Here is a 22,513-nt window from a genome sequence, read left to right as displayed (position 1 = left end):
GTTACCAGAAATGAATTGGACTAGCCAAATAAATATTGTGATTTCAAATGATGGTCAGAGACTAGGATGTCTAAAGCAAGTAACTTCACCTTCCCACCGTCCACAAGACACAAGTCAGGAATGTGATGGAATACTTCCCACTTGACCCGATGGATACAGCTCCAACAATACTTGAAGCTTGACATCATTCAAAATAAAGCAGCCCCTTGATTGACACCACATCAACTTCCTTCCACATTAACACTGAGTAGCAGCAATGTGTACTACCTAGCTAGCCACATCCCATGGATGATTGAAGACGGCCTGTTAATTATCTTTATGATTTACCTTTTTCACATTTATGTTATTGAATAGCCCAAGTTGTTTTGATTTCTGCAAAATTGAGAAATACAGAATTTAATCCTCTTGTTATTAATTTTTCAACTGGTTGAAATTGTTCACTCTGTCAAAGATATCGTAGTTTCAAAAACATCTAACAGACCCCTCATTAAAATTCTCTGAAGGAAATGTTTCTTGCCAGCGTTTTGTACTTGGCGATTGCTCACTCTTGGCATGAGCGCTGTCCTCCTATCGGATAGCTAAAATTACAGTCAATGTTCTCATATGTAGCCTTAGCAAAGTCTTGCACAAATTCAATATCACCTCCTCATTTTTAATATTCAATACCTTGTGTATAGAATGCAGAATCTCATTTTTACTTTGTTTTAAGAATTTTTCTTCTACCAACACAAGTCTAAACTGTTAAGACTGTATCATCATCCTTGGCTGTGGCTGTGTATAACAGCACAATGGAAGTAGTCTCTGCCCAGAGCCAGCTCACTTGTTCATCCACACCAAGTGACTGGAAGTGAGATATTGTGTCATAAGTTATTAATTAAAAATTCCTGATAGCAAAAAAATGTCCCTAATTTCCATCAATCCTTATCAAGCAAAATGAGCCGCTGACCAGTCAATCACTAATCAATCCATAGGACTAACATTGGAATGTACTTGTGCTTAGGAGCCATTTTGATACTTGTACTTTGCTTGGTATTTTCTTTGCAATCGAGTCAGTATGTTGTCGTTTAGTCATCCATTTGAGTAAAATCCCTCCTTACACATTGGATTGTACAAAATGTTTCAGTCCAGTAACTTTAATGGTGCACTCATATTAATTCTTCTTGGAACAAAAAAAAATGTTTTTTAAAAAAAGGTTAATTATTTGCAGACGGAGTTGATTTCCAGCCTGAAAATTGCTTTGTGTACACTGACCTGCTCAGATAATCTTGTACTTTAAACTAATGCAACAACTGATACTATGCAGATTACTGCTGTGTGCAGCAGCAAGCTGTCAGTGCATTCCATTTCAATCACAGACATGGTAATCTCACCAGCTCATATACAGATAAAGGATTGACAACTATCAATGAGAATTTGATGGTGTGTTCCCGTTTTTTGCAGCTATATTTTTTTTTCATAAAATGTCATGTTTCATTTTATTTTTCTTTAGTGATAGCCTAAAACAAGTGTAAACTGCTGAGAAAAACATGACCCATCTTCTGTAGTTTGTTTGCTAATGTTAACTTTTACAAAATAGTGACAAACTGGAGGGACAAAAATGTACTCAGTTAATTGGAACTGATCTTATAAGTCACAATTATCTTTCCTGATCCTGTATATTGATCCTACTATTCTATATAACATTAAGATACAACATTTTTACCAATTCATTTTCTACTCATTGATAGTGCAACTCTCTGCTACTGATTTTGACATTGCTAATTCTGTTGGAAAGCAGGTGATGAAAGAAACAGAAGTAGGTGTGAAATGGAGAGCCCTGATCTTGAGTAACTACAATTTAAAAAAAAACCTGTAGATATCAAGGATGCTCATCATTAGATAATTTTACATTTGCAGTAGGTATTTTGAACATGCAGGCTGGGCTCCAGCCATGCGTGATTCAAGAGTTCAATCTTAACTCAACAAAAAGATACCTGGGATTCAAAATCTCTCGATCTTAGCTCATATGCTCATCATTTGTCTTGAATATCACGCCGCCTATAACAATCCTGGTCTCAGTTACAATGAAGGCTACTGTTTCAATGAAGCAATCACCCTGGTATACTTTGTCCCAGTATTCTTCACGGGTATATATGGTTAGTATCAGTAATTGATTTCACCATTGACGGCGTGAGAACAAAATCCTTACTTAATAACAAACCACTTTTAACAAAATCACTGGATAGTAATTGGAATAACAACATTGACTGATTTTCCCCTTCTTTACTTTCTTTCTGCACCTTATGTTAAACAATAGCAGGTGATCAGACAGAGATCAGAAAACTCATACCCAATGAATTTTCAGTGTTAATGATTTAAAAATGAATCTGCACCCATTAAACGGGAGGTAATTTTTATGACGTTCCAGACATGACAATGCCCAGGGAATAAAAGTGCAAATTGTTTGCTCTGTGGCATGGCCTGTTGGTTGATCTGCACTCAGAATATAGGTAAAGGGGACTGAATAGGATTCAATGTCGACCCTTAAAAAAGAAATTATGATTTTTCACATTAATTAAATGCATTCCAGAAAAATCAAGCACAGACATACAGAACAAGATTTAGCCACTCCATTCCGGTATGCTATTCATCTGTACCTCAGCATATTTACCCACTACATTCCTAGGTACAACCCTCCCACCTAATCTTACTGTGCTGTGTACAGGAAATCCAATTCAATCACACGAAATAAGGGGAACCGCTGTACCAGATATTTTTTGGGTAGATTAGATTAGATTAGATTAGATTACATTACAGTGTGGAAACAGGCCCTTCGGCCCAACAAGTCCACACCGACCCGCCGAAGCGAAACCCACCCATACCCCTACATTTACCCCTTACCTAACACTACGGGCAATTTAGCATGGCCAATTCACTTGACCCTGCACGTCTTTTGGACTGTGGGAGGAAACCGGAGCACCCGGAGGAAACCCACGCAGACACGGGGAGAACGTGCAAACTCCACACAGTCAGTCGCCTGAGGCGGGAATTGAACCCGGGTCTCAGGCGCTGTGAGGCAGCAGTGCTAACCACTGTGCCACCGTGCCGCCCAGAAATCTTGAAGGAATACTGATGCAGGGCTTATACAGACAGCTGCAGTGTTCATTATTGCAAAGAATAATCAATTAACTATTTATAAAGTTTTTTTAAAGAAGTACAGGTACTTGAATGTTCGATTCAATACATTATATTATCTACAGTGTCATGTTACAGGACTTTAGGTATGACAACTGAGGAAATCGACTAATTGTGCAAATGACTTTGTCCATATGGTGAATGGAAAGTGGAGTCAGGAAGCAGGAAACAGGTGCTCCCTGCTGTCCAGGCAACCCACAAAACAAACAATCTCTTCCTTAAAACAGGAACACAGCCCTCAAACTGAAATGTAACTTTTATTTGTTCAAGCTGCGCACTGAAATACGGCAAAGCACATCCGGAACATTGTTAAATTGAGCTGAAAGCACTTGAGCTTAAAGGGCTAAACTATGTTATTGAAAGGAAGCACTGATTTTCTAACTGTCACTTGTAGGTAAAATTTTGGATGAGGTCATCAGACCCAACCTAACCAAATTGGAAAACCTACCAACCTACAATATCTAATTCAAACAGAAGTAAAACCTTCATGGTAGAATCAGACTATAAAAGGCCAGAGAAAGGCAAAATTTAACCTGGTAGTCTACTAAATTGATCCCTATGACAGATTCTGTGCAAATCTTATCTGTTAAGTCAAGCATGTTGACTTCCTGACCTCCATCATCTCAACTACTGGAAAGATACAAGCAAGTATTCTCATAGTCCAAGATAGAAAATGGAAAGTTAACCAAATTATTTCTGCAGCGTGTCCTTGTGTAGTAATTGTTAGATAGGTTACACTTTTGTCTGAATAGCAAAACTGTTCATATTGTATCATGTACATTTTTCCACAAGATAGAAAACCCATCAATATAAATGGGTGTTTATTTCATCATTGATTTGATGACTCCAAAGTGCCTATCATCAGTGAGTCCACGCATTATCAAGCCTCACTTTTGTAAAGTAGGCTATTAAACTGTGGGCCTAAACAATACTAACAAATTCCACAAATTAAAGACAAATTCTATTAAGTGAAAGGATCCTAATTCATCACAAGCAGGAAACAAACTATGATGGTATCCATCTTCACAAATGGAGATCACTTTGAAAATGCAATGGCCTGGATTTTTACTTGCAGGTCGGCCTGCAGAGGTAAGAAAAATCTTGGACCCGCGAACCTACTTCTAAAAATAGCTGTCCTGACATTGGACTTTCAGTCTGCATGGGCTACATCAGAAATTAAGTAGTCGGGCTGGTGTCCCAGACTGAGAGCTCAGATGCCGAATGCTGAGGTAGACCGTGGAGGGCCTGACCCAGTGTTCCAGTGTGGAATTCAAAATTTTAGAAGAAAAAATACGATATAAATCTCTTCAGTCCTCACCGCTCACAATCCTTCAACTCTCTCAGATACTCCCAATGCTCCATTTTTCCAGCCTATTCCATGCACCCACACTCCCTATAGCCAATCTCACCCTCCAGGGCATTTTATGTCCCATTACCCAGCACAAAGGTCCTTTATAGCCCTTATACCAACAGTGCCAACTCAGATCAACATTTCCCTCACTACCTATTTTTCTTTCCTTTACCCCTACCATGCCAACTCACCTAATATCCACCACAGACTGACCCCATAGAGAGATAAAATGAAGGTCTATGCAATGATGTTCGAAGTGTGCATTGCATATTGAAAAAAAATGTCATTCACAAAATTATTTACTTACATTCTTTCAAATATGTAATGCTTCATTAGAACAAACATTTCAAATGCAGTATTCCTTTTAACAACAAGCATTGGAATTGAATTATTGTCCTGTTTCAAAGAGTGTATAGCTACTTGTATCTGCCAATTAAACCGTAAAATGGTAGACATCCTAGTATGATAATAGGTGGTTGCAGAATCAATCATGCAGCAGTAACCAAGGAATGAAAACCCTTGTGGTTTATTTCAACAGGCAGTGTAAAATAGCAAGTAATTACATTTTTCTCCCAAAGATTAAGGGGGCAGAACTTTGAAACACTTTGACAGCTTGATAGCTCCTTTTGACGGGTCCTCTTCACAAGTCTGCTGACAGTTTCAATTAGCACTTTTCCTGCACATTGATGTTTGCTTCTGATTTTTTCTAAAAGGCATCTAACATTGCCAAAAGGAAACCCGCCTCCTGCAAAGTTGCTCTCTATCAAGGCGAACATCCACACAATGACTCCTTGTACTTCACATATATCACATATTCTTCTTCATTTCTCTCCTCTTCCAAAAACAGACTTTCAACCAGGTAGATAAATGATAACTACAATCACAACTAAACAGAGGACCACCTCACATCGACCCAGGCACTGGAAAAGACAATGGCAGAAATAGCCCTGTCGTCCCTGCAGGGTACTCCTCACAAACACCTGGGGGCTAGTGCCAACATTGGGAGAGCTGTCTCAGTCTAATCAAGCAACAGCCTGACATAGTCATATTCATGGAATCATAACTGATAGACAATGTCCCAGACACCACCATCACCATCCCTGAATATACTCTCGCCCACCAATAGGACAGACCAGGTTGTGGCGGCACAGTTGTATACAGTCGGGAGGGAATTGCCTTGGGAGTCAAAGAGTCATAGAGATGTACAGCATGGAAACAGACCCTTCGGTCCAACTCGTCCATGCTGACCAGATATCCCAACCCAATCTAGTCCCACCTGCCAGCACCCGGCCCATATCCTTCCAAACCCTTCCTATTCATATACCCATCCAAATGCCTCTTAAATGTTGCAATTGTACCAGCCTCCACCATCCATATCAAAGCAGCCAGCCTGATTGGCTTTACCTCTACAAACATCCATTCCTTCCACCACTGACGCTCAATAGTAACAGTACTGTCCACAAGATACACTGCAAAAATTCACCAAAGATCCTCAGACAACACCTGTTAAACGCAGGATCACTTCCACAGGGAAGGACAAGGCCAGCAGGTACATGGGAATACTACCACCTGCAAGTTCCCCTCCAAGCCCCTCACCATCCTGATTTTCTACTATTCATTTGCTGTCGCTGAGTCAACATCCTGAAATTCCCTCCCCACAGGCATCGGGTTTACCTACAGCACATGGACTATAACAGTGCAAGAAGATAGCTCACCATCACATTCTCAAGGGCAACTGAAGATGGGAAACAAAAGCTGGCTAGTCAGTGATGCCCAGTTCCATGAATGGGGAAAACAAAGGTACAATACACTACTTGATTCATAAATTTGTACACTCTAGCATGTTTTAATTTCTAGAGTTTAAAATTCCTTCTACCTTTCAGTAAACTTCAAATGTCATACTAGTAAGTTGGTGGCTCCACACTGAGTCACGTATCCAAGAAGTTAGCGTTGTATTAAAAAAAAAAGCAAATCAAATCCAATTTCACTGACTGTTTCAAAACTATGAGCATGTGAGTGTTTTCTTTTTGTTATCACATGTTGCTGTAGGGCTCTGGGAAAAGAGAATGTCAAAAACGCATTCTAATTTGTCGTTGGGGGCAGAGAACACAATCAGATACAAGAGTATACTGCAACAATTGGTCATTCTAACTCCTAGAACCCTTAACTCTTGCCATGTGATGACCCTGTTTTTCCCTGCCCCTATTTTCTCCCCAAGACAACAACTTTCCGCGAATATAAACTTCTCTGCCATTTTCCTTTGTGGGTAATTATGAGTAACCACTCTGCCGTGTGATGAAAGAAAAAGGAAGAATTAATGAATTTTACAATCATTATTGTTGACATATTATGTTGATTGTGTCAGAATTATCTCATCCTGTGGTGTTAAACATCAGCCAGTGCTGGTTATTGTCAAACTTAATTGCTTTCCCAGATAGTCAGGAAGGGCTGATGCAAATCAAGAGTATAAAAAACATTCAGATTGCACTGGACAGCCTTTAAAAGGGGGGTTGGCTGACCACTGTTGCCGACATTTTGATGATCTCACATGTTTACAAGCAGAACAAGTTGATCAGAAAAGCGGACTCCATAAACAGAGACAGTCGGCTTTAATTGATTTCCAAAAGTTAAAGTCTCCTTTGTTTTGTAATTTTCCACTTTCCTACCCCACCCACCCCCCAACCCACCTCACCAAAGGAACACAAGATCTCCTGTGAGAATTTTCCCATACATTTGTCTACCTGTCATTTAGGGACTGCATTGATTTACATCTATGTGTGGATGCAGCCCCAGCACTTTATCCAGGGGATATGCTTAATCTTTGGGCCCAGACTGGGAGAATTAGAAGGCTTTGCGGTCATGCTTACATTCAATTCGGAGATTAGGATACATAGCTTATCGTGCTGTGGACTTCAAATTATTTAACAGCATCTGAGCTGTACCTTTCAGAAATGAATTCTTGAACATCAATTTCTATTTCCAAGCTCCTCTCAGTGGTTTTCAGTCTGTCACAAAAGTTTACTGCAGCTATTAAAAACAGTGAAGATGCTCAGCCTTTATCTGAATGCGTGCACAGAAGAAAAGCTATAGGCATGATGCACATTCACAGCCAAATATCATGCATACGCGGTGCAACTTACAGGAAAGAATTAATAGCAAAACCAAAATGAGAGAGAAATTCAAACGACAATCAGGTCCGCAGATGCAATGAGCACATGACACTATAGTTTCACCATACAGAAAAATGATAATTTACACTGAACATTTTACTAAAGTAAAAGTAATACAACAGATATAGGTTATTGCTGATTTTGTTCTACTTATTTTGCTAATTTCTTCTTTGCTCTCTTCAATGCTCACCCTAATTCTCCAAGAGACACTGACTAACACTGGAGCACAGCTCCATAGGTCAGGGAACTCTCTGGTGACTTGTCCAGATGGACAGTTCCTTGTCTTATCAAATCACCCCGGCAAAAATATAATAAAGTCATCTCACTCATCGAGCTCGGCTCCACACGGGCAAGCGCAACTTTTATGCTGCAAATATCATTGCACAGCAACAGAACATGTATTCTTTCCTAGAGAGATACTGACAGTGTGAATTATTTCCATGTGCTTATAAGGTTAGTGTTCATACAATATAAATGTGAGCCAAGAATGATGCAGGTTACATCTCCGAACTGTGCTTTTTATCCAAATACTGTTTTAATGCCATGTTACAGTGATATAATCTCTCCTGCATAGACACCTCAAAGCATTGCAATGTAAAGCAAGCGCTATATACCTCTGACATTGCCCACACAGTGCCAAAGTGAAACAAAATGCACAATATATAATTTCAATGCCCATCAGATATCCTCACCTTAAATGTTGGGCTCTTGGGACTAAGGGGAATGAATGGATCCTCCATTTCACTACCTGAAATACTAAGGACTTTCTGACGTTTCTCTGCTGCCTCCATCCTTCGCTTTTCTCTCTCTTCTCTCATTCTTCTTTTCTCTTCCTGCAGGCGGACAATAATCATTTATATTGATTATCCCACACAACATGATTTGCAATTCCACAGCTGGAATACAATTTTCATTAATGAGAAAACAAACTGACCATTTTTAAAATCTATTTGCCAGATCTAAACTATATTCTATATACTGCGTAACATCACATTTTCCTTATCACACTGTTGCAACGTCTTGAAGTATCTTTTGTAATATTTCACAACTAGTATTAATCATAGTCAAATGTACTCTAAACATGACAGACTTATTGCGAAGACCGTCTAATTGTTAGACATGCAACATTCCACTACATCAGACTGGATCATCCTTCCCACATAATTCATTATCAAACTGCAACCGCCAGCTAGACCTCCCATTTTCTCAAATGTTCCAGAAGACAATGAGAATACTGTAAAGTTGGGTGATTTTTATATTCTTTCATTTTTTTCTGCCTTTATTTTCCATGTTTTGGTTTATTTCTCTGTGTTTTAAGATGGTGTTGGAAAGTGGCAATGCTATACTACAGAGGAACCTCGATTATCCGAATATCGGATTACCTAAAGGAGATCTCGAGGTGTCAATAGAAACATTACATCAAACAGCTGTTTCAGCCCTGATTGCATCTTCTGTTTACAATTTGGACTCTCTTGGCTCACTGAAATGCTGCCAAGAACAATTCTGAACATTGATGGGAGCCCAGGCACCATCTCCAAATGACTGACCTCCTGCCCTCCCTCCCTCCCTCTTCCCACACTTTCCCTGGAGTTCTACATAGGGGTGAACCCTAAACCCCCCTTCCCCAGATATTCTCTCTAACATTGTCCTGTACAGGGCAAAGGTGGAACTTGTCAAAATGTTGTGTGTGTCTGTGTGTGTGTGCTTGTACGGTTGGTGTCCACTCCAGCTGCTCTGGAGGGGGAGGGGAGCTGACGGGGGCAGGGGCAGTGCTGGCCGGGTTTGGGGGTGGGCAGTGTTGGACGGAGTAGGGGCAGGTGGGGGGGTTGGGGCTGGGCGCTTGTGCGCGGTGTGCTGCAGTCTCCTGAATGGGGAGCAGACTTAACAGAAAACTCTGAGCCCCAGCGGAGAGGCATTGAATCGATTGACCGAATAATCAATTATCCGAACGAAATAGTGTCCACCCATCTCGCTCGGATAATCGAGGTTCTTCTGTATATTAAAATTTTTCACTGTGTTTTTTGCAACAAGACTGAGTTTTTTGATGAAGTGACAAAGAAGACTAAGGAGGACAGAGCAGTGGATGTCAGCCAAACATTCGACAAGGTTCCACATGGTAAACTGGTTAGATCACGTGGAATTTAAGGAGAACCAGATATTTATGTACAAAATTGGCCTGAAGGTAAGTGACAGAGGGTGGTGGTAAAGGGTTGCTTTTCAGAATGGAGGCTTGTGACCAGCAGTGTGTTGCAAGGATCGGTGCTAGGTCCACTGTGTTTTGTCATTTATATAAATGATTTGTCTGTGAATATAGAAGGCATAGTTAGTAAGTTTGCAGATGACACCAAACCTGGTGGTGTACTGGACAGTACAAGTGGCTATCACAGATTACAAGAGGAACTTATTCAGACAGGCCAGGGAATGACAGATGGAGTTTAATTTAGATAAACGAGAGGTGTGCATTTTGGTAAGGCAAATCAGTGAAGGATTTATATACTTAATGGTAGTGTCCTGCTGAACAAAGAGACCTTGGGGTGCAGATTCATAGTCCCTTGAAAGTGGACTAAAAAGTGAACAAGGTTGTGTTTGGTACACTTGCCTTTACTGGTCAGTGCATTGAATATAGGACTTGGGGTGTAATGTTCAGGCTGTACAGGATATTGGTTAGGCCACTTTTGGAATACTGTGTTTAATTCTGTTCTCCCTGCTATAGGAAGGATGTTGTGAAACTTAAAAAATTTACAAGAATGCTGCCAGAGTTGGAGGATTTGAGCTATAGGGAGAAACTGAATAGACTGGGACTGCTTCCTATGGAGCATCAGAGGCTGAGAGGTGACCTTTATAGAGGTTTATAAAATCATGAACATCATGGATAAGGTGAATAGCCAAGGTCTTTTTTTCCCGGGATAGGGAGTCAAAAACTAGTGGGCATAGCTTTAAAGTGAGAGGGAAAGGATTTAAAAGGGACCTAAGGGGCAACTTTTTCACATGGCAGTGCTGCATGTGTGGAATGAATTGCTAGAGGAAGTGGTGGAGGTTAAATTACAACATTTAAAAGGCATCTGGATGGGTATATGAATAGGAAGGATTTAGAGGAATATAGCCAAATGCTGGCAAATGGGATTAGATTAATTTAAGATATCTGGTCGGCATGGATGAGATGGACCAAAAGTGTCTGTTTCTGTACTGTATATCTCTGTGACAATAAATAAATCAAATACTCATTGAAACAAACAATTAAAGCAATTGAACAATAAATTGATTTTGACCGTGCCTTTAACTCAGCAAAATCTTCCAGGATGCTTGACTGTATAAAGTGACACCGGGCCAAATTAGAAGATATGTAGCATGAAGACACCAAATGCATACTCAAAGAGATTGTTTCGCCGGGTCTTAAAAGGAGTGGGAGGATTCAGGAGCGACAGGGGGATAAGAATTCCCCACTACCTGATGTCATGGTTGTTTGGCTGGTCCACTCTACAGCATTAATTGTGGGTTGGAACGTGTGGTGATGGTAAGGGACTTACAGCTCTCAGCCAGCTTTAAGTGTGGGACAGTTGGGCAATTTTAAAACCCTGATTCTGACTATTGAGCTAATTGAAAATTTCTAGTCCCTCACCTTGCTCTCTTCTTTAAAATAATTCAAAACAATTGTACAGTTAAACTTGACCCTGGAGTTTTGCATATTATCTGCTATTACTGTACAACCAAGCTATAGTTCTTTTCTTGTCTAATAATGCACAGTGCCCAAATGATTTTAAAGATGGTTGCTAAAGACCAAAGTATCTTCTAAAGCCTTGGACAAATGTCTTATGAGATATTAAGGAATAGCAAGCAGCAACACACTAATTGAAGAAGGTGCATACAATTAGCATGCTCAGGTAAAGGCTGAAGAGTTGTATTTTTCTACGATCCAGAAAATCATAGACTACTGCGCACTACTTAACTTCAAGGTCATAGAATCCCTATAGTGTGGAAACAGGCATTTGGCCCAACAAGACCGTATCAACCCTCCCACCCAGACCCATTCCCCTACATTTCCCCTGATTAATGCACTTAGCCTACACCTCTGAATACTATGGGCAATCTAACATGGTCAATCCACCTAACCTGCACATCCTTGGACTATGGGAGGAAACCGGAGCACCTAGCGGAAATCCACGCAGACATGGGGAGAATATACAAACTCCACACAGTCACACCTCCCTGGTGCTGTGAGGCAGCTGTGCTAACTACTGAGCCAAAGTGCCGCACCACGCAACATGTTTTTGTGCAGAAAGAAGAGCAGGAGGTAAGTGGGCCATATAACAATAGAGGAAGTGTAGTTTCAGCCAGTAGGACAGATGTGAGAGATTACTAAATAATGATGAACTTCAATAAATTACAGTTTGGACCAAGACACAAGTTTCAAATGTTGCAACAGACATTTCCTTTTGTGGAATGGCCAGTTTCCTGGGTGTAAAGGTCAGGAAGAAAGGTTGTAATTATTAGTTCCACTTTGTTGTGTCTCTTGCATTTCATATTACACAGGTTTTGAGACATTCCCTGACATTTATTCTGTATTTAGAGTTGACACAAACTAATCTTGTTTTTTTAAAAGAAGCAGGATGGAGGTGTTCTGTGCTCATATCACATTTTCCAGATTGAGTTCAATGGGGCATTTCTTTGTAGAAGGTTCCAAAACATTTATATCCATCCAAGACCAACATCCCGACAAACCTACTTCTCTCTGCCTGTGGGCTCCCAAATAATTTCTACTGCTGTCATGCCATTAATTTGTTCAAACAGCATGTCTGCTGTTATATCGGAGGAAGACGTGTCTCCAAAAACTGCTGGCCAATCAGATGTTGGGCAGTTCTCTCGTCCCAGCAGCGGCACTAGGAGCAGTGGCCTCTGGTGGGATTGCAGATGATCCACCACACCCAGGAGTTATGGTCGTGATGCTCAAAGGTGGAGAGTTTTTGCAATGATCAGGAATGGAGAACCAAGTTTAGGAAGACAAGACAAATGGGTGTGGGGGGGGGGGGGGGGAATGTACCATAGGCGGAGGGAGCACCTTAAGAGTGTTGAATGCTTGAACAGGAGTGACTCCCAGTCTATACTGCCAAACAGAAAGGAAGCATCTGTGTGATATAGAAGACGATTTTCATTAGTCCACATGCCATCAATTAGAAGGTTAGACATTAAATTGCTTGCATTTGCATGAACATGAGCAACCCTTGGTATTATTTGAAGACAAAAATACAATCTTACTGGGCAACGGTTACTTTCTTGTGCCCCATTTAAATCTAGAAACTCTGTCAGAAGCGAAGGATTGCAGGTAAGAACTCAGCGAAGCTTGGCCACGCCTGTGCATTTGCAATGGAGGCAACTCAATAAAGAAGAAGAATAGGAATCAAGGGTTGTTCTTCCCTTCCCCAAAAGCACAAAAATCAAAAGGAGCACAGAAGTCGTACCTGAACCTGAACAATATAAACTTGTGGATTGACCATTTTGATTTTGTTGCTGTTTGTAGTTCAGAGGTAACATCACCAACTATGAATCATTGGTGATGCCTCTAATCTTCAATGTTAAAGACTCTAGTTTATGTTCAAAGATGCCTACCTCCTCTCTGGCTTGCTCCTCCAGCTCCTGTTGTTGGCGCCGCTGCTCCTCTTCTTCCCGCAGCTTACGCCGGTCCTCCCTTCTCTTCTTCAGTTCTTCCAGCTCCAGCTCAGCATCATGGCCCCGCTGTCGCAGGCGCTCATACTCCAGGTTCTCCTTCTCGTCAAGACTCCGACGGATCTGCTCCAACTTCTGTTCGGCTTCCAGGCGGGTTAGCTCTCCGTCCTCATCCGTTTCGGGAAACTCACTGGAATTCGCATGTGGAAGGAAAGAAAACGCGACAATATTCATAAACTTGGAAATCAAGAGGAACATGTCACAAATAATTCCTTAAAAAGAAAAGTACTCCATTCTTGCTCATTTGCTCAGAACCCCATTGCACAATGGCCCAGCGCAGAGATCAAAAAGATCCAGTTTCGATCCTCAGTCTTTATTTAGTTATTTAAAGCAATAGGACATTGGGTTCCTGCTCTACACTTCAATATTCGGCGAGTATAAAATCACGGTTCACTGATTAATTCTACTTTTCATTTGGTAGCATTGCTGGCAAGGCAAGCATGTATTACCCATCTGTAATTGCTCTTGATGTGGTAGTGGTAAGCCACTCTGAATGTGGAAGCATGATGGAAGTTCATAGTTCATTTGTTTGCCTGAACTCATTTCCAGACCAGATTGGGTCAGGGTGACCGATTTCCTTCCCATGATTAAACAGAATTGAAATTCCCCAACTTCTTGATCCATTCCAGATCACGAGTCTCGGTCTCTGAATTACACAACATATCTACAACTGTGGCCTTCGAAATTCCCAGAATACTCGATGAAAACAAAATTCAGAGATTGCTGAGAATGTGGAAAATAAAAGCAAAAGGAGTAATTGATGCAAATGGCATTAGCATGTTTAAAGGGATGCTGGATAAATGTATGAGAGTGAAAATAATAGGTGATGTGGATAGGGTTCAATCAAGAGATGGGAGGAAATTTCTACGGACCATAAAAACCAGTATGGGTCAACTGTTTCCCATACTGTGCACTGTATTGGAATCCACATTAAAACAGAAAATGCTGACCCGTGGAATAAGTAAGCTTTATGCTTCACTTCTCAAACTGAACAAAAACAAGCAGACAATTCAAAAATATGACAACAAATTATGTGCAGCACATGTTGGCTAGATCTTCTGACTGAATGACTGGTGAACTTTGAAACATTCAGCCTGTTTGTGAGCTAGGTTCCAGAGAAAATTCAAATGTGAATAAAGGCAAGAATACATATACCCATATATGCGAGGAATGGAGCTATGCTGCCATGGGTTAGATGCCCTGAGAATTTGTCAAGAATTTTCTTCCAGGATAGTCACATTGTTAATTACAGATGTAGGAGGAAAGTTGAAAGGATTAACAGCAGAAGCTGTATTGGGAAGGCCTCAAAATGTATTCAACAATCAACTTGCAAACAACTTATCTCTGTTGCTCTGGGCAATTATGTCAGTCAAGTAAAAAGAGAAATATTAAAGAAACCAAAAAATAAATAAGTAGGAAAGAAACTGGTAACGTGCGGGAAAGGGGGGTCACTTCTCTTTTTATATTTGTTCAGGGAATGACTGTGTTCAGTGAGATATCTCTTTACAGGTCAGCGTCAACTTACACCTCTATGGAGTACCTTGGAATGTTTTACTACTCCAACGGCACTATGTGGATGAAAATTATTATTGTTGTTGAAATTTATGAGTTGACCAGCCAGGCACCTGCATTTCAGCTTGAATTGGCCTCAATGTCCTTATTTGGAGTTAGGGGAAAAACCCCGAATTCCAAATAGGGACATTGAGGCCAATTCAAGCTGGGGAATGCATCACAGCTGATCTTCATATAGTTTTCCCCAACACTTTTGTTTTGACAATTGTCTAATAATCCTTGTTGGGGTCAGAGGAAAACGGTATGAAGATCAGCTTTGACGCACTCCACAGTCAAATAACTTATAGCATCAAGGGCCACCAGCCTCCACAGAAGAGTATTCCAGAAAGAATTTATAAAGGGGAGAGAAGCTTTTGGGGATGGATTTATAATGAAATTAAGTACAATGGGAGACTTTTTTACTCAGAAACTACACAAACACAATTTTGGGAGAGACACAGTGTGGGAATGGGACACGAGTGTCACTCACAAAGCAAGCAAAGGGCAATCAATGTACAACTATGTCTTTCTCAGGTTATGTGGTCAGGCTGGCTTGTGGTATTGAAATGGTGTCCCACAGTTTCAACAGTGTATCCTGTGTACACAGCGATGTGGGTGAACAAGGCACAGGAAGGAAAAGATAGGGTTTATTTTCTATGCACATGACCTAAGAATTCAAAGCAAGCCTTCACCCGAATCATGAGTCTGTCCACTGCACCTCTGATGGCAGTTCAGCAGCCACATTTGAAAGAATGTATTTCATAGCTCTGAACTTGATGTTCTACCATTTCCAGATACACTACTCAGTTACTGAAGTAAAAGCTCCACTCCCTCAGTAAATCTGGACAGCATGCAGGCTTTATAGGTGCTGACAAGAGGAGGGTAGAGTCTAGCTGTAAGAACTCAAGCTCCACACTGTGCTGGATAGCAGATCTTTTTGATCAGTCTCTGTCTCTGACACTGAATTCAATATCCTCTGTACGGCTCCTGCACAATGTATTATCTACAGGAAGCACGGCAGCAACTGTCCAAAACATCCTTCAGCACCACTTCCTGTCTTCATGATCTCTCCCACCAAGAAGGATGAGGAGGAAGATCATGTCGATATCTTAATCTACAAGTTTCCCTCCAAGTCACACGCCGGCCTGGCTTGGACACACACCAACGTTCCATTCATCGTCAAGGTCAAACTCATCGAGCTCCCTACCAAACACCATTAAGAGGCCATTAGAACGTGGACTGCAATGATTCAAACAGAATATTCACCACCAGCTTCTCAGAACTGACAACACAGTTGACATTACCAGCACCTCCTTAATATTGAGAAATTAAAAAGTGAAGTGAGATTAACACTGGGATGAGATAGACAGATGTACGATCACTAAGGGAATTCAAGGGTTATGGGGAAAAGGCAAAAATGTGGAGTTTAGAGTTATTATTATATCATTGAAAGGCAGAGCAGATTCAATGGGCTGAATGACCTACTTCTGCTCCTACAGCTTATAATCTTGATTTCGAACTAAACCACAATTCAGAAACTTACTGGCAGTATTATTAGGCATAGCCTGTCTATTCCACATTCTAAATGTGTGGATGGTCACACTTCACTGGACGTGCTGTCAATCAAAATTGACTGCTTCCAGGTAATCACAGTGGATTTCCTTTTCAGTCCTAAGACAGGCTGGGATCATGCTGCACAGGCACTGACAATTATCTAATAATGTCTCATTGGGTCAAGTGCTAACGTGTGAGACAAAGAGGGTGTTAACATGAATTGCTGAACTCAGTGCTGCCATCATATCTTGTTCATACATGTGTACTTTCCTGAAAGGTTACTGGATCACGATCAGCAGCATGAGTTCCTGGTGATTCTAGTTACTTCTAGTTCAGGGATCGTAAAAACAATTCTAACATGAACACGATCTTTCAGCTCAGATCAGCACAAACTGTATTGCACAGGACCAACCCAGAACTGAGCAGACTATCTGCCTGTTAAGTAATTGAGATGGCCATTACTAAGATTGCACACAGTTCAGCACACAGGAGATGTCGGGAGTGTCATGTTCCTTGGCTTTAATTTTCTTCCAAAAGTGATGAGTTAAGATCATTTAAAATAATAGCAGAAGTAGATCATTTAGCACCTTCAGCATGCTGTTTCTCTCTCTCTCTCAAAAGGACCATGGCTGATCCTCTACCACAACTGCATGTCTCCACCCACTTCCCTATCTGTGGATCCCATGACAGACGAAGCATCTATTGATCCCAATCTTTGAAAGCACTAAGGATGGAGTCTCCCCAGCCTTCAGGAGCAGATAATTCCAAAAGATTCATACCCCTCAAAGCAAGGAAACATCCTCATTCTTGTCCGAAACAATTCACACTTTGCTCTGAGACAATGCCCAGTGATCTAAATTCCACAGTATAGGGAAACAATGCCTTGGAGCTGAATCTTTGATTTTATTTTTGGCAAAGTGGCAGTTATGACAAATAATTTGGAGAGATTTATGCAGAGTTATGTGCTGTGAGGTCCAGTGAGTTTTCTTCCTATATCTTACCAAACTTGTCTCCTATGCCATCCCCATCTTACCATGCCCCATGCCCAGAACAACTCACCAGTTCTGGGCCTTCTGGAACTGACTGATCTCCATATTGACAGCACCACTTGTAGAAGGTCCTTATTCACCAGGGCAAGCACTGTCAGCCCAAAGATGGCCCGCACAGCTCATGACATTTCAAGAAGATCACTTCTTATTCTTCTAAACTGCTGAAACTGTACGCCGAGTTTACTTAGCCTCTCATCTGGGGAGCCAATCTCATGAATCTTCGTTGCACCCACATTCAGTCAAATACATCCTTCCTTAGATAAAGAATTTAAATCAGCATAGAGTACTGCAGGTCTCAAATCCAGATACAAATGCAGCATGACTTTTATGTTCTCGTTCACAACAATCATTTACTTTGTATTTTGCTTTCTGTGCTTGCATGTTAACCTCCAGTATTCCCTTCAGACTATAGCCAAGTCATCCTGAGCATCAATAGTCATATAAGTTTCATACCTGTTAAAAAATATTCTACCTTTCTATTCGAGTGACCAAAGTGAACAACCTCACACATCCCCACATTGAATTCCATCTGCCATCTTTGTGCCACACACTTATCTATTTGCTTTTGCAGCTTTTTTGCATTGTTCTTAGTACTTACATTCCTACTCTATTTCTATCATCAGCAAATCTGGACAAATTATCATTGGGCTCATCATCTAGGTCATTAAGGAAGGTTGGAAACATCCATTGGTTACATAGTTCTCAGCTGAAGGCTGGAGAGCTGGTGAGAGACCCATAAGGCACTCTGCCTGTATTCCTGATGAAGGGCTTTTGCCCGAAACGTCAATTTTACTGCTCCTTGGATGTTGCCTGAACTGCTGTGCTTTGCCAGCACCACTAATCCAGCATCTGTGTAAATGCCTATTAAATGTTGTTGTTATATTTTCTTCTACCACCTCCCCTGGCAGTGTATTCCAGGCATCTACTATGCTCAGTACAAAAAAAAACTTGCCTCACCCACCTCCTTTAAACTTTTCCCTTCTCACCTTATACCTTCCCATCCCTAGTATTTGCCAGGGTACTGGGTTCAATTTCAGCCTTGGGTGACTGTATGGATTTTGCATCTTCTTCCAGATTTTTTTTATTCATTTATGGGATGTGGGCATCGCTGGCTAGACCAACATTTATTGCCCATTCCTAATTGGCCTGAAGGTAGTTTAAGAGTCAATCATCAATCACATTGCTGTAGGCCTGGAGTCACATGTAGGCTAGACCAGGTAAGGGTGGCAGATTTCCTACTGCCATTTTCATCCAAATTATGTATACATTACAAACAGAGATCCCAACACTGATCCCTGCAGAACAGCACTAGTCACAGACCTCCACAGAGAAAAACACCTCTTCACAATTACTTTTAAAAGATTCCCATATGTCAGATGTGGATTTTCCCTTATACAGCTGTCCTCATTCTAATTTCCCCAGATCCTGACTAATACTGCAGAAATTAGCGTCTCCCCAGTTTAGCACTTCCACCTGAGGATCAGTCTTATCCTTATCCATAACTAAATTAAAACTTATGACATTATGATCACTGTTCCCAAAATGCTCCCCCACTGAAACTTTGATTGCTTGGCCAGGCTTATTCCCTAATACAAGATCTAGCATGGCATCTTCCCGAGTTGGACTATCCAATATTGTTTCAAGAAACCTCCTGATTGTATCTAACAAATCTGTCCCATCCAAGCTCGTGGCACGAAGGAAATCTCGGTCAATAATGGGGAAATTAAAAATCACCCATCAAGACAACTCTGCTATTCTTACATCTTTTCCATGATCCATTTACATATCTGTTCTTCTATCTCCTGCTGGCTATTGGGAGGCCTGTAGTATAACCCCATCATAGTGATGAGATTTGTACCTTTCTTATTCCTGTGTTTTACCCATGTGGTCTTGCTGGATGAGCCCTCCAAGATTTCTCTGTTAGTGCAGTTGTGACATTCTTCTTAATCAGTAATACAACTCCTCCAGCCCTTTTACATCACTCTCTATCACAACTAAAACATCTAAATCCTGGAATATTGAGCTGCCAGTCCTCCCTTCTCTCAACCACGTTTCTGTAACCATTGTAACATTGCTCCAGGTACTAGTCTAGGTTCTGAGCTCATTTGCTTTACCTGTTGCACATCTTCATTAAAATAAATACACCTCAGACCGTCAGTCCCACCATTTATAAACCTGGCTCTACCTGTTCTTCATATCATACTTACTTGACTTAATGTTGATCTTCTCCTCAATCATGCCTACTGCTTGCCTACTGCTCTCATTCTCCCCCTCCTCCTCACTAATTTACACCCTCCTGGATGGCATTCACAAAACTCCTGCCAAGGATAATGGTGCTCCTCCAGTTTAGGTGCAACCCATTCTCTCACTCCGATCACTTAATCTGAACTAGCAGCATCTTTTCGCCATCAGCACCCTATACCCCACCACCCCCCAACGGTAGCATAAATGCTGCTCTCTCCATATTTCACTTCAGTTCTGATGAAGAGTCATCTAGACTCGAAATGTTAGCTTGCTCTCTCTCCATTGATGCTGCCTGACTCACCAAGATCTCCAGCATTTGTTATTTTCAGTACAGATTCCAGCACCTGCAGTAATTTGCTCCTACCTTAGGTGCAACCCAGCTTTCTTATACAGGTCCCCCCTGCTGTGGCAGAGATTCAAATGATCCAGATATCTGAAGACCTCCTTCAGGCAGCAGCACTTTAGCCACATGTTCAACTGTATTATCATCCTTGTTCTGGTCTCAGTAGTGTGTGGCAGAGGTGGTGATCCTCAGATTACAATCCTAGAGGTCCTGATTTTCAACTTTCTACCTAACTCCCTAAATTCCCTTTGCAGGACATCATCTCTCTTTCTGCCTATGTTGTCAGTATCAATATGGACCGCGACTGCTGGCTCCTCATCCTCCCCGTTCAGAATATCCTGTACCCACTCAGAGACATCTTGACTCTGGCATCAGGGAGGCAACACACCAACCTGGAGTCTTGTTCAGGTTTCAGAAACACCAACCTGTGGCCCAGACTATAGTGTCCCCTATCACTACAGCTCACTTACTCTTTGACCCTCCCTACTATACAACACAACCAATTTTGGTGCCACTGATCTAGCTGCTACTGTTGCTTTCCCCTGAGGGGCTATCCACCCACCTCCCCACCGGTATCCAAAATTGTACATCTGGTTGAGAGGTGAATGTCCACATTTACTAGCCTTTCTGATGGTCACCCACCACTTCTCTGTCTGTGTGGTCCTCAATTGTGGTGTGACCATCTCACTAAATGTGCTACGCACAATGTCCTCAGCATCATGGATGCTCCATAGTGCATCCACCTACATTACCAGACACTCCATGTAGCATATCAGGAGCTGTAACTGAACACACTTCCCCCTACTTAGGGAGTGTCCCTGATTTCCCACATAATGCAGAAAAAGCATTCCACAGGGCTGGTGTGATTGTGAACCTTACCAACTACAAACTAGGAATCAAATATAAAATCTTACCCACGACTGACCAAGTCAGTCTTCTCACTCTCCACTCCTAACAAAACTACAAACCGCAAAAATAAGGACTTTATACACTATCTCCTGCCAGGTGTTACTTATAGGAATAGGAATAGGCACCGCCATTCAATAAGATCTTGGCTAATTTGTGGCCTAACTCCAGATGCCTTCCTTGGGCCCACATCTTTGCTGAATAAGAAATTGTCTATCTCAGACTTAAATTGAACAATTGAATTATCATTGACTGCCATTTGACGAAGGGAGTTTCTTAACCCCTGAATCCCAGGTATCTTCCCTGTAATCTTAGAGGGGCTTTAATTAGGGCTTTGCATGACTGCAGCAAAACATGTGCACCCTTATACTCCAGCCCTATAGAAATGAAGGCTAGCATTCCTTTGGCCCTCCTGTCAAATTTCTGCACCTGTCTTGTGGCATTTTAAAGAGCCATGCACCTGAACCCCCAAATCTCATTGGATATCGAAATGTATTTAATAAAAAAAACCCTGAAATATCCTTTCTCTGTCTGAAATAGATCACCTCACGCTTATTTGTATTAAAGTCCACCTGTTACACCTTTGCCCATTCATTTGATCTATCAATACCCTGATAACACAGAGGGTGGTTCACATGTGGAATGAACTTTCTGAGGAAGTGGTGAATGTGGGTACAATTACAACATTTAAAAGTACAATTCGATAAGTACGTGAATAGGAAGATTTGGAGAGATATGGACCAGGAACAGGCAGGTAGGACTAGTTTAGTTTGAGATTACTTTGGCACAGACTGGTTAGAAAGAGTGGTCTATTTCCATGCTGTATGACACTATGACTCTCTAACACTGGCTACAATGCTGCCCAATTTTGTGTTAGCAGCCAGTCTGGATATTTGACATTTTTCTGCCGGTATCCAAGTTGTTACTGAATATTATTAATAACTGAAACCCTAACCCAGATCCCTGCAGGACACCACGAGTCACATCTTGTCAATTTGAGTACCTATTCCTTATTCCAACTCTGTTTTCTGCCACCTAAACAATTTTCTACAACGTCAGTAGTTTGCCCTCAAATCCATGGGCCTCCACCTTAGCAAACTGTGAGTTGTATGGAACTATATCAAAAGCCTTCTGGAAGTCCACATAAACAACATCCATCGACTTACCTCTCTATCTATCATCTTTGTCACCTCTTCAAAAAACTCTGACGTTTGTCAGGCATGAACTACCTTTCAAGGATCCATGCTGACTTTCCTTGATTAACTGAAAACTTTCAAGGTGATCAGTTACCCTCTCTTTGATTATAGACTCCAACAATTTCCACACTGCAGAGGTCAGGTTAACTGGTCTGTAGTTCCCAGGCTTCTGCCTGTCACCCTACTTTAGGGACAGAGTGGGATGTGCAACTTTCTAGTCCAGAGGTACAACTCCTGAATCGAGGGAACTCTGA

General features: G+C 41.3%; 1 protein-coding gene across 6 annotated transcripts in view; it reads right to left on the bottom strand.

Annotated features, from left to right (window-relative positions):
• lsp1a (lymphocyte specific protein 1 a) overlaps positions 1-22,513 on the bottom strand; it is a 335,791-nt gene that overhangs the window by 68,013 nt on the left and 245,265 nt on the right. For 4 of the 6 annotated variants that reach the window (XM_043705980.2, XM_043705978.2, XM_087996600.1 and 1 more), the window contains 2 exons: positions 13,300-13,546; positions 8,388-8,528 (listed from right to left, as the gene is read on the bottom strand). In XM_043705980.2, coding sequence (XP_043561915.2) covers positions 8,388-8,528; positions 13,300-13,546 — 388 coding nt within the window. The remainder of the gene's footprint in view (positions 1-8,387; positions 8,529-13,299; positions 13,547-22,513) is intronic. The other 2 variants (XM_043705981.2, XM_043705982.2) reach the window with 1 other exon arrangement.

This window comes from Chiloscyllium plagiosum, unplaced genomic scaffold (genome assembly GCF_037043375.1).
Source record: "Chiloscyllium plagiosum isolate Xiang-an unplaced genomic scaffold, Cpla_swu_hap1 HiC_scaffold_18, whole genome shotgun sequence".
NCBI classification, from domain to species: Eukaryota; Metazoa; Chordata; class Chondrichthyes; order Orectolobiformes; family Hemiscylliidae; genus Chiloscyllium; species Chiloscyllium plagiosum.
The sequence above is the reverse complement of the archived record's forward strand: the minus strand, read 5'-3'. Positions and strand labels throughout refer to the sequence as shown.